General features: G+C 43.6%; 1 protein-coding gene across 1 annotated transcript in view; it reads left to right on the plus strand.

Moving 5' to 3' along the window:
* Positions 1-6,122: 6,122 nt before the first annotated feature.
* Positions 6,123-13,585, plus strand: part of Slc44a5 (solute carrier family 44 member 5) — a 108,625-nt gene continuing 101,162 nt past the window's right edge. The window contains exons 1-3 of the mRNA XM_042054145.1: positions 6,123-6,187; positions 7,609-7,835; positions 13,241-13,276. Coding sequence (XP_041910079.1) covers positions 6,123-6,187; positions 7,609-7,835; positions 13,241-13,276 — 328 coding nt within the window. The remainder of the gene's footprint in view (positions 6,188-7,608; positions 7,836-13,240; positions 13,277-13,585) is intronic.

Consider the following 13,585-nt stretch of genomic DNA (forward strand, 5'->3'; position numbering starts at 1 on the left):
TATCAAAGACAAGGGTGACAGAGAATATACCTCTATGGATGTGCTAACTGTATGACTCACTACTATGCATGCCCATGCCAGAGGGGGGATTTTGGAGGGACACTCGCAGCTTACAGTCTACAAGATAGAGACTCAACTAGGGAGACAGGGAATAAATTTCAGACTGAATTTCAGCCTACTTGGACGTGGTTTATTTGCCTCACTCTGTTTAGAAGGATTTGTGTTTGTGTTTAATCTCAAAGTGTCAAGTAAGATGATCCAAATGTTTGGAAGGACCTGGGGTTTAATTGTGGAAGTAGTTGATCACCTTGACCCATGAGGTCACAGAATCTAAACTCTTGTTCATTGAAATGTGATTTTTTTTTTTTACCTTTACCAGTGTATTCACCAGAATTTATAGAATTCTTAGATGTGCCCAGAGATAGCTGAAGGCATCAGGTGGAAAAAGATGACAATGTTATTGCATGAAAAATAAACAAGTGAGTTATTTTCCCCATCAAATCCCAGAGCATGAAATCTGTTCTATTTAATTAATTACCGGAGGTGTGTTTAAAACTGTCATCCCCAGCTCATTCGGTGTTCAAGCTGAAAACTCACACAGGATTCGTTAATCGTGGTGAAGCTGTCACTCAGCAGATGCCACTGCTGACAGACGGGACGGTGACAGGGACCTGACAGTTCTGTTTGGGCTCCTATGCTAATCCCCATGCAAAACAGCAACGAAATCATGAATGGATCATTGCAGGGTAGCGGCTATTCAGAGTGAAGATGGAAAATAGACAAGAGAAAGTTCTATCAGGTGTCGTGGAGTGGGGGTGGGGAGGAAGGATAGGAGGGAAATGGGGATGTGATCAATGTTATTAGACATGGATAAGTTGCTCTGATGAGACCTTGTGCTCTGGACAATTAATAAATGCTAATATTTTAAGAAATGCACCTATTAATGCTTTGTCCCCACTCTTCCTTTCTCTTCCTCTCAATTCAGCCCTGAGCTGTACACCCACGTCTCCTTGCTTTCCCTTTTTGCCTTGAGGACTGTGTTCTCCATGTGTGTTGTGATTGGGCTCTGCCATGGTTCAGTGATTGTGAATGAAAGAGGACCCTGATTTTTCTGCTTGCGGCTGCTTAATCCTTCCTTATCTTCAGCTCACCGGATGCTTCATTGCTCCTGCTCATTCAGTTGGGCACTTTTTCTTTTCTTTACCCCTCTCTGGATGAAAGTGTGGCAAATGTGTTGCCTCTGACCTTTAAAGGGGAGACATAATTAGACATCAGCCAGCAAAGGCCAATGTATATGTGTGACGTGGTCTTTAACCTTCTGGTTTTTCTTTGGGGACAGGAAACTGACATACTGTCTTGATGCCTATCGAATGTACAGAGTGTGAGTCTCTTGCTCTTGGCACCCCTTCTTCTTCAGCTTGCTTATTTACTTACTTATTTATTTTGGTTCACACCTTCCTCTTCAGCTTGCTTGCTTATTTATTTATTTTAGTTTTTCAAGACAGGATTTCTCTGTGTTGCTTTGGAGCTTGTTCTGGAACTAGCTCTTGTAGATCAGGCTGGCCTAGAACTCACAGAGATCTGCCTGCCTCTGTCTCCCCAGTGCTGGGATTAAAGGTGTCCTCCACCACGGTCCAGCTCCTCATCAACTTATCCTTAAGATAATATTTTAGGATGAGTGAAGGTTTCAGAAGGCTTTCTCTTTATATAATTCACTTTCTCTCTCTAGTCATGTGAGCTAGGTAAGCTGGCATTAGCTGTATTTCTGGCATTGAAAATTGGGACAAGCCATTGAGTCCCCTGGCTGCTGGTTTCATGCTGTGAACTTTGATGTCACCCTCCCTCCCTTTATCAGCATCTTCCTGTGATGACCCTCCTTACACTCCTGTGGCTTAGGAGGCTCACTTTCTCACTGGGCTGTGAGCTGCCCGAAGCAGAAATGGGGTCTTGCCATTTCTTTGTGTCAGGGGAGCCAAACTGTGAGGACAGAGAAGGAACTCAGGAACGTTCGGCTGAATGAATGCAAGAAATACAAGTGCCTGAGAGAGCTCGGGAAGTAAATCTAAACAGAAAAGACTAGAGTAAAGCATGGCTTCTTGGTAGCAGCAATTTCTCGGGTCTGCTCTGCTTGCTAGAGGCAAGCACTGTCATTTAAGAGAGGCTTCCTGACTCAGCTTTGGCTGCAAACCCCTGCAGCTCTTTAAGAGATCCTGCCACAAAACACTTAAACGGTGTTGATGAAAAGCTGGCTGCATGCATGTATGGTTTTCAGCCATAGCAGGAAAAAAGCTGTGCCGTTTTAAAATGCCGACTTTCTGGGCTGTCCTGCCAGGCAAACTCTGACTCTTTGAGGCAGGAAGTATGACTATAGAGCATTTGAGTGTTGTTTGTGAACACACTGCTGCAGCTTGCTTGCTGGCAGGGACCTTGAAACACGATAGAGTTGTGGCAATAAACATGGCTCCGGCTGGTACCTCTGCTATGAGCCTGGAATTTCAGAAAGCTAAGGAATGGGCTGGATTCAGCCGTCAAAGCCATGGCTTTAATCTTCTCTGTATTGCTTAGCAAATTAAAGACTCATGTGGTCAGAAAAAAAAGAGAGAGTCAAATATGAAGAAAACCTCTCAATGGTTTACAGTGTGTTAAAAATATATGCAGGCTAAAAGTTAAAGTTCTTAAAATAAAAAAGAAAGAAAGAGAGTAGTAGGGTGTGGTGGCACATGCCTTTAATCCCAAAGCTTGGGAGGCAGAGGCAGGTGGATCTCTGTGAGTTCAAAGACAGCCTGGTCTACAGAGGGAGTTCCAGGACAGCCAAAGATAGACAGAAAACCTGTCTCAAAAAGTAAAAATAAAAGAAATAGAGGTTAAAGTAAAGCCACATAAAGATGGAAAATACACAGAGAATCTGGATACTGTATGTTATTATGCTCTCTTTGAATTGTTTGAATGCTAAGGAAGGAACAACAGCTGCTAAAAGATACTTGTTTATAATTGCTGCTGAATTAATCCAAGATAGGTATTTTGAAAATACCTTGACTTCAAAATTGAAGTCAAAAGGTATATTACTTTGGAGAAGAGATTTTGCTTTTGTTTCCACAGGAAATAAGAGGCTGTGGATTCATTCTAGGCTAAGAAAAATGAGGTTTGATCAAGGAAGACCACCTGAGAAATCTCCAGTAGGAACAGATGGCCCAGATGTCTGAGTTCTACATCCAGAACAGATTCAAGACTGCTGCCTGAGATGATCAAGACTCACAGGATTCTCCAGTCAGGACTTGATCATAATTCTAAGTTTTCTTTAAGTCCCCATAAGATCATTTATAGCAGTTTGCCAAAATAATTGTTTTCTGTTCTCTCTTGAACTTTTTGTTGCATCTATAGAAGGTGTTTTGTCTTTGGTCATAATCAGAGCAGTGTTGATTTTAACAACAGGTATTACATCTTTTAATTGCTCTTTGGATGAGTTTCTCCAATGCTGACAGAAAATGATTGAGCCAAATTTGATCTTGGGACCTGTATGAGGTCTCTCAGGGCGTTTCCCAATGACAAAGATTACCTTGCTTCTTCCTTGTTGATCAGCATTCATTACTCCAGTGCCAGCTATTGTCACACCTTCTGCATACTCCAGAAATCTGTGGTCTTCTGTTTGGATTATCTTCTAGGGACATCTTGCCTACAGTTTATTTTCAAATGACCTTGTTTACCCCAATTAAAACATCTGACATTTTGACATTTCTTAAAATTTCTAGAAATTACTTCTCCTATCAAAGCAGCATCATAAGCAAAAGATCCAGTATCAGTCATATTTGTAACCCATTCACCTCTTGGTGCCAGTCTTGCCTTTAAAGGCCTAATTACCCCTTTGCATTCTGAATTATTTTTCCAAAACCAACGATTCAGTTAATATTTGTCCAACTTTTGGGTCTGATATCATTCTATTTACAGATGAAGTCAATATTTTTATAAAATTAATGAAGGCTTCTTTGGGGCCTTGTATAATTTTTGTAAATGACTCAGGTCTCTTCTGATTCTTCAACCCTGTCCCAAATATTCAAAGCTGCTATAAGGCAGAGCACCAAAGTACATCATCAAATCTAAACTGTCTTTGCAAATTGACATATTGGCCTTCACCAGGAGGCTGGTCTTGTAAAATTTCCATACCTGTCATCCTACCTCATTGTTCTATGAATGTAACTTCCTCTTTCTACCATGTTTTCCATTATAACAAAGAACTGGCTTCCAATGTTGCAATAGTTAAATCTTTCCAGTCTTGTAGGATAATTCTGTTCCCAGTTTCCCATGAGTTTAACGTCTGCTTTACATAGGGTGAATGCTTATCATATGAAACAATTGCTTCTTTAAATCTCTTCAAATCTAAAACTGCTACAGGATTCCAATAAACTTCTTCTTAGCCTTGGGGATGCCTAATCTGGTGGTTATTCTTGTATGGTCACTGGATAAACTAAGATTGGTTTTTTAATAACCTTGGGCTGTTTCTCTTCAGCTTTATAATGCAATAGTGTGGTAGGTTTGCTCTAATTTCTACCTGTCTGTGTCTGGGTATTTTTCTTATTTTTGTTAGTAGGTCTTTCTAAGGCTTGTATTTCTCAGCCAAAGTTTTATTATTTTTTAAGTTAGTCTTTCTAAGGCTTATATATTATCAGTTAAATTTTCATATTTGGCAGTTATCAAACCACTTCTTTAAGAATGAAATATGAATTATCAAACTATTGGTATTATGTTAATTTGAGCTAAGTGTATCCCCTCATTTGATGTTGCATTCCTTTTTGTTTGCTGTGAATATATTTTATTACCATTGATTAATAAAGAAACTCCTTTGGCTTATGGCAGGAAAGAATATAGCAAGGTGGGAAATCTAAGCAGATAAAGAATAAAAGAACAGGCCGGGCAGTGGTTGGCGCCCGCCTTTAATCCCAGCACTCGGGAGGCAGAGGCAGGCGGATCTCTGAGTTCGAGGCCAGCCTGGTCCACAAGAGCTAGTTCCAGGACAGGCTCTAGAAACTACAGGGAAACCCTGTCTCGAAAAACAAAACAAAACAAAAAACAAAAACAAAAAAAAAGAATAAAAGAAGGTTCAGAGAGATGTCATGTAGTTGCCAAAGGAGAAAAATGCCCAGAACCTTACCAGCAAGTCACAGTCTCGTAATGATACAGAGATTAACAGAAAAGAGTTAATTTCAGATATAGGAGCTATCTAGGAATATACCTGAGTTGTTGGACAAACAGTGTTGTAATTAATAGAGTTTTGTGTGATTATTTGGGTCTAGGTGGCCAGAAAACAAAATGCTGCCTCTGTTTACACTCATTTATCTTTCTACATTTACAAGTCATCCATAATAGCACTAAAAAGGGTCCTAATGCCCTCTATTGTAATATTTCTGATTCTTAACATGGGAAATTAGCCCCCTGTTCGGTGCCAATTTGTAGGAGGAAGCAGCTTGTTCATCCCTGCTGCCCAGAACCAAAATAATCACATAGAAAATGTATTATTTAAAAACACTGCTTGGCCCATTAGCTCTAACTTCTTGTTGGCTAACTCTTATATTAATTTAACCCATTTCTATTAATCTGTATATTGCCATGTGGCTGTGGCTTGCTAGGTAAAGTTTCCAGCGCCTGTCTCCGGTGGCTCCATGGCTTCTCTCTGACTCCGCCCTTCTTTTTCCCAGCATTCAGCCTAGCTTTTCCTGCCTACCTATGTTTTGCCTTGCTAAAGGTCCAAAGCAGTTTCTTTATTCATTAATGATAATCACAGCACACAGAGGGGATTCCCACAGCAAAAGATTTTCTGTCTATTTTAAAATATCATTTTTAAAAATAACCCCTTTAAGAATTCCTGGGTGTCTCACCAGGTCTGCTGTTGGTGAGAGTAAAGTCGTATCAGCGATGCTCGACGGGCGGGGAGAAGGGTGGGCCGCTAGCTGTGGCTGCTCAGCATAGCTGGGCAGAGGATGTGGACAGTGCATGGCTGGGCCCCTTGGCAACCTGCAGTGGTGACATCAGCAGTAAAGGCCCGAGTCCCGAGCAGGTGTGAACCTATGTCAAGGTGGCCAAGCTGGCCTGTGTTGACGGCCTGAAGAGAGGGTGCAGGGAAAGCCCACATGGCAGGAAGTGAGGGCATGGGCCAGCAGTGGGCAGCTAACACCAGTGGCATTGTGGGCCTGGGGTGGGCAGCAGATGGAGGTTGCTATAGAAAGACTGCAATGGTGAAACCCTGGACTTGGATGGAGGGCCTGTGGGGAGGAAGACAAAGCCGGCCTCGGCAGAGGCAGTGCAGAGAAGGCAGGTTTATGCCTTGGTGTTGTTTAATGCCACACATTGGAGACCAGCTGTAATGATGATCTAAATGATTCTAGTTTTAGCAAAAGTCCAGGAGTCAGATAAGGGGTGAAAGCCTGAATGATCTGAGAAGCAGCAGAGAAGTGACCAGTGATGTCTGTCTTCCCTCTCCTTCCTTGATCCAAAGGGCCATGAATCTTTCTAAGCCCCTCCGTACTAATTCCTATGTCTCTCTATATGTCTTGAGTCCTTCACAAACCTTTATGGCTAATTCTGGTCAGCTAGTAGTTAGTTCTGTCCTCTGATTCAAGGTAAACTTTATTGTCTGTCTCAGGATTGTCAGAGTATGATCACAATAGCCCACAACAGTTGGTCTAATGGAGTGTCTATGGAGGAGGTAGGAAAAACTCCCCTGAGTGTGGGAGGCACCAATTTCTTGGGTTGGGTACAGGGAAGGAATGAAAAAGAGAGTGGAAGCTGAGCACTGTTCTCTCTCTGGACTGTGGGTATAGTGTGGCCAGTTTTGTCAAGTTCCTCTTTGTCGGCCTCCGTCTATACACTGATAGACTGTAACCAAGAATTGTTAGCCAAGCAAGCTTTTTCTCCCTTAAGTTGCTTTTCCAGGGTGTTTTGTCCCAGCAGCAGGAAAGGAGACTAAGTCCCAGACTGTCCTATTTGGTGAGATTAAGCACCATGTCCACAAGTAACTTGGAGAGGGCTTGTCTCATCTTGTAACTCTCGGGTCCCACTCCATCACAGAGGGACGTCGGGGCAGGAACTCAGGGGCAGAACCTGGAGGAAGGAACTGAAGCACAGGCCATGGAGAGACACTTGCTCCTCATGCTTGCCCACGTGCCAAGCATTTTCTAAATTAAAGTTCCCTCTTTCCAAACGACTCTAGACTGTGTCAAGAACACAAAGTACTGCCTAGCATAGTCACTGTGCAGGATTTCTCACATGGGTGCTGGGGATTGAACTCAGCCATCTCATTAGCCTAGATGGAAGTCATTTTTCTTTTGCTGCATTTTCTGTAAATTACTGGAATTACAAGACAGATTACTTACTGATACATAGGATAATGAGTTGCTTTCTTTCCAGTACCTGACCATCATTCCCAGAATAGTTAGCTCTTGGCTTCAGGAGATTTCTGTTTTTGAGAACATAGCTTCAAGTCCTCGTGGACTTGGTAGCTAGGTTTGTAGGTTCATTTTGGACCTACGTGTTCTGGGATGCTTTCTCAAGGGCATCCTGGTCAAGAGGCATCCGGCATCTGTGGTTTAGCAGTCAGCGTGTACATTGTCCACACAGAGTTCCCAGCAGTGTGTACATTGTCCACACAGAGTTCCCAGCAGTCAGTGTGTACATTGTCCACACAGAGTTCCCAGCAGTCAGCGTGTACATTGTCCACACAGAGTTCCCAGCAGTCAGCGTGTACATTGTCCACACAGAGTTCCCAGCAGTCAGCGTGTACATTGTTCACACAGAGTTCCCAGCAGTCAACGTGTACATTGTCCACACAGAGTTCCCAGCAGTCGGTGTGTACATTGTCCACACAGAGTTCCCAGCCTGTGTCCTGCAGTTCCCCTGGCCTTGTGTTTAGTTTCTCAACATGGGCTCTCTGCCCATAATTGCCCTTTGTGAGACTGCTGACCACCCTGCTGGCACTTGCTCCCCTTCACTTAGCCTGGTGCTGTTTTGGTGCCTTGCACTTCCTCCACACAGCCCTCATCATATTGCATTTGCAAGTAAATAACAGTGTGCACAAGCAACCTAATAAATTAAAAAACAGCACCTGAAGATAAGCACTCCCTTTCCATCTATGTGGCCTGCCTGGCATTTAAAACCCAGCATGAGGTCAGTGAAATTAAGGAGGGAAGGAAGTAATGAATGTTGGGTAATCGCTGTGCACACACCTCATTCAGTTCTTGCCTTGATTGATGAGCTCATAATCATTCCTTTCCTCAGATGGTGTAGGTCTTGTACCATATACATGGTGAATGGTCTGTAGGTCTCTGCATCAAGAATCAGTCAGCAAATATGGAAGACAGGACACGGTGAGGAGGGAAACGTGGCTACAGAAGGGCCACTATGTAATCCACTGCAGTCAATGTGCACAGCAAGATAAGGTAGAGTCTGAACAGTGAATAGCAACTAAAGAGTCCACCCTGACAGCCCGGGCACAGCAGAAGGAGCTCCTGCCAGGAGAATATGCTGGAAACTCATCCATGTTCTGGGCAGTCTGTCTCCTCGAAGATAGGCCCAAGCCAGAGAGCTGGAATCCAAAGGCCCATTAGGGCTGGCAGACATGACATAGATCTTCAAGGCCAGAGCTAAGCGGCGGGCTCAGGAATGGGGACTGGATCTGTGGACAGGGACACGGAGGCAGAAGCTCAGACCCCTCTCTCACCGAGAGTGGAAGCAAGCAGCTGACAGTGACAGCAAAGCGAGGAAAAACCAGAGTAAGAGGCATGCTGGGACTCACCACCAGCACCTGACTGCACAGAGCTTACCCAAAACTGACCCTGCTGGAAGGTTATACTTCTCTTCCGGGATCTATTGACTTTTAGTTACAATAACAGTCACTAAAAAGTGGTTCTGTGACTATTGCCAAAAGTTAGAAAATACATCAAAGCAAAATGATACTAATCAAAGAAGGATGTTTCAGCCATCTGTAGATATAATATTGATAAAATTTCCTCTCACATCTATGACTTGTTTCAAGAATAAGATTTTGTAAAAAACCAGAACTGGTGTTGAACCTGTAACTCAGTGTTAGGGAAGATGCAATAGGTGGATTCCCTACAGTTCAATCATCAGTCATTCTAGCTGAATAGGTAAGCTCCAGGTTCCCTGAGGGACGCTGTCTTAAAAAGACAAGGAAGGTGGAGAGATTGAGGAAGACACACAGCATCAACCTTTGGTCTCCACATGAATACACACACATTCACACACACATATACACACACACTTATACACACAAACTCACATGAATACACATGCACAAGCACATACTTCCACACTCACACATGTGAGCCCACACATGTGCACACAGACACATACAAGTGCACATATGGACATACACATGCACATGTAGACACACAAGTGGCCATGTACACACATGCACATGTAGATACATACCTTTACAGATACACATAAATACACATATTTGCACACACATGTACACACACGTTCACACGCACACAGAGATGCACATGTTCACACAATACATGTGCACATGCACACATGTGTACATGAACTCATAAATGTCCACAAGCACACACGTGTACACAGGCATACACATGCACTCACAAATGTACGTGTATACAGACATATACATATGTGCACATGTACATAATTATACAAGAATAAGACTGCTTTGCATGCTTTTGCTTATTTTGTGCTTTTTATATTAGTTTCTGAATTTAAAAATTATTCATGTGTATGTGTGCATGATGTATGTGGAGGCATTACTTACCATGCTGTGGGCATGGAGATCAGAGAACAATTTTATGGACTTGGCTCTCTTTGCACCTTTGTATGGCTTTCGGGAATTCCACAAGGCTGCCAGGCTTCAGATGGAAGCACACTTCCCTGCTGAGCCTTCTCATCAGCCCTGCCTCCTTTCTTCTGTTAGTTTCCAACTCTCCATCTCAGCAAGTGTTCATATTTTTCTGATACCCACCTTATATTCAGTTTCCTCCCATTGCCAACAAAACCTCTACACAGCATTCTGTCCAAATCAGAATCCAATCCGGGGCCAGACTTTGCATCTGGTGGTTTGGTCTCTGAAATCCATACTAATTGGTATTGTCTCTTGTTTCTCTGTTATCATGGAGATGACCTCATTTTCTGGATCTGTGCCCTTACAGGGCAACATGTAGTGTCTTTACCATCTGCGTTCCTGTAAAGAGTAGGTCAAGCTAAATCTAGAGGATTGGTTCCCACTAAACATTTGAGGCTGTGGAATATCATAGGCATGATGTATATTTTCTTTGCGTGTTTGTGTGCATGTGTACATGTGTGTAAGCATGAGTGCCAATGTGTGAGGAGGCCAGTGGACATGTTTCTCTGGTGATATTCTCCTTGGTTTTTGTTTTGTTTTGAGATGGCCTCTCTCAATGGCATAGGTCTCACTAAGTAGTCTAGGCTGGCAGGCCAGAAAGGCTTACAGGTGCACAGCACCATGCCTGGCTTTCTGGAGCATGTGTTTGTGTGTGTGTGTGTGTGTGTGTGTGTGAGAGAGAGAGAGAGAGAGAGAGAGAGAGAGAGAGAGAGAGAGAGAGGGAGAGAGAGGGAGGAGAGAGAAAGAAATGTGAGTTGACATGCAGTGGGTACAGTGTGTGTGTGTGTGTTCACATGCAGCAGGTACAGTGTGTGTAGGGGTGTGTGCACACATGCGCACACATATAGAGGCCTAAGGAATCTGCCTCTGTGACTCTCCACCTTTTATACTGAGGAAAATCCCTTGCTATATTTCGGCAACCCCATTTTCTCAGCTGATCTGGCCTCTTTGCTCTAGGGACTCTCTTGCTCTTCCTCCTGGCTGCTGGGGTTAAGTTTGGGCCACCACACCCAACTGACTTTTGCCTGGGTTCTGGAGACTTGAACTCTGCTCCCCACACTTGCACACAGAGTCCTTTACCCAGTAAACCATCTCCCATTCTTTGCCTTTCCTTTTTACTTATTTATATGCTATTTGTTGGGTGTTTTGCCTGCATGTTTGTTCATAGTGTTCATGGAGGCTGGAAGGGGACATCAAGTCCTCTGGGCCTGAGGTCTCAGATGACTCTGAGCCACCTTGTGGATGCTGGGAATTGAACAAGGTTCCTCTGGAAGAGCAACCTCTGCTCTTAACCACTGAGCAATTGCTTCAGCCTGTGCCCAGCTTTTCTTGGACTTGGTTATGAGAATCAAGTCCAGACCCTTGTGCCTGCAAGGCATGTACTTTACTGGTTATCTCCCTAGCCCCAGAGGTGTACACTCTATTACTTCACTTGTGGAAAAACAGAACCTGGTTAATCCATCTCCAGTGTTGCGGAGCTTGAATGTAGGAGTTTGATCCCAGAAGGACAAGACAGGAAATGACTCTCACATTCATCTCCCATCATGCCCCATGCCTTGCTGCTTCCCCCACCAGTGACTTTTATCTCGATCTCCAATCAGTCCTCACCCCCACCCTGTAACTCCCAAGGAAGAAAGAATAAAAAGTGGGTGTCACTTGAGACTTCACATTAAATGTCTGGTACCTGGAGATAAACATAACTGGAGCACTCACCCGTGTAGGAACTCACTTCTCTCTCGCTTTCCATCTTCTCAGCTGATTGAGAGTCAGAAAAACTTGATCCCGTGATGTATACACAGTCAGCTTGCAGATGGCATAAACATTCTCATGAAAACCTTTGGGAAAGATGTAAGCTTAAAAAAAGTAGTGGTTCAACCAAAGTATGAGTGTGCAAAAAATGAAATATGATCTCTGTATTTAGTTTTATTAATTTTGCAAAACTTGGCATGAGGAAGTCCAAGGTTTAGTGCAAGGTGCTCAACCTGGGCTGTGCAGAGCCGTGTCCTGCTAGTCTCTTTGTCTGGCTTCCTTTCTCACCAGTGTTGCACATCCTTGGTCAGGCATTCCAGTGCTGAGCCTCTGTTCTCCTGTATAAAATGGGGAAATGGTACAGCATGTGGAGAGAATTGTGTGAATGAGCTGTGAATTGCCTGCAACAACTGTAAGGAAGCTCCCGCCAGGACATGTGCATTGGACTGACTGGGACTGAGGAGTCTGTCTGTCATGCCAAGCATTGACTCTACATGGAGCAGAACATGTGGGTGGGATTTACTAGTTCATACAGCTGAGGACTCTGGGAAAGACTGGAGGAGGGAGCGAAGAGCGGAGGCTTAATGTTATCACTGTGTTATATATCACTGTGTTATCACTAAAGACAGCTTTAGTGGGGTTAAAGTAGCACCGCTGGGTTTCAGGCATGCCACCCCTTCCCCCACTGCCTATTCTGTGTGTAATTAAATGACTTAATGCAGAATTTTTTCATGTCTCATGGATCTTATGAGGTTTACAGAGTAACAAGTGGAAAATGAGAGACCTCATTTTCTGGTGATAAATTTTAGTGCACATGTGATCTGGTTTTGGAGTCTGTGCAAATCATTTATGATGGACAAGGCATGATGAAGTTGAGAGAGTTCATGATTACATTTCCCTACTCTTTCCAAACCTCCTCCCACTCTCCCATCTCCACGTATTTGGTAACGTAAGACTGAAGGTCACCTATCTGGGGATTAATGCGGTCATCCCCCACCCTTAGCAGGGTTAGCCAATCAGGAACTGAGGGTCCTAAGGTGTTGCTGCCGTGCACTGTGTAGTTAGACCAACCGTGCTTGTGGGTATCACTCTCTCCATAACCATGGGGCAGCTGTTAGCAGAATCGCTGCTCCTCCGGAGGACTGGAGTTTGATTCCAAGCAACCATGTCAGATGTCGGTAACTCGAGCTTCAGGTAGAGCCTCTGCAGGTCCTTGAACATGTGTGCACATATGTTTACACATAATTAAAAAATGAGTCTTCAAAAATCTATGTCATATGATACAATAGCTATTTATGTAGTGTTTACACTGTTATTTTCTTGATACTTCACTGGTATTGTAAGCACTCTAGATGATTATGTATGTATAGGGGAAGATACAGAAATATATGCAAGTACTATCCATTTCCTGGGAGACCTGAGAGCACAGATTTGGTACTGACATATTGGAAGCAGTCTCTGAGGATGCTGAAGGACAGCTGTATTGGATCAGCACCCGCTGACCTTCTGTTTTGGTGTGTGTGAACGCCCAGGGGCTGGGCTTCCTAGGGCAGGAGGAGTGGCGGTGTAGAGTTCCAATCATTAAACTCCACATGTAAATATTTGTTTACCCTCTGTGTTTTTTCCTAGAATCAACAGAAACTCTCTCTGATGATCAGGACTTTGGTGAGTCAGTTTGAGCACTGAGTTAGTATAAGATTCCTTCGTGACAGTAATAAACATGTACTTTTTTTCTCAAAAGATAGCTTAGTGTTCATTTGGGGGAAGCAATCCTGTTCTGAGTTCTTCTTGCAGTGAGTCTCTCTTTGTGCAAATGCTTCTATCAGGCAGATGATCCTGTGGCCACCTTGGTTGTGTGTTAGTCTGTGCTCCCCACCCCACCTCATCTTGCATTTTTCCTTTCTAGTTTAGGACTCTGGCATGCATGAGTCTTGTTAAACTCTTTCCAGTGATGGTCTCCACCACCAGACTTTG

Source organism: Arvicola amphibius, chromosome 14 (assembly GCF_903992535.2).
Source record: "Arvicola amphibius chromosome 14, mArvAmp1.2, whole genome shotgun sequence".
Taxonomy (NCBI): domain Eukaryota; kingdom Metazoa; phylum Chordata; class Mammalia; order Rodentia; family Cricetidae; genus Arvicola; species Arvicola amphibius.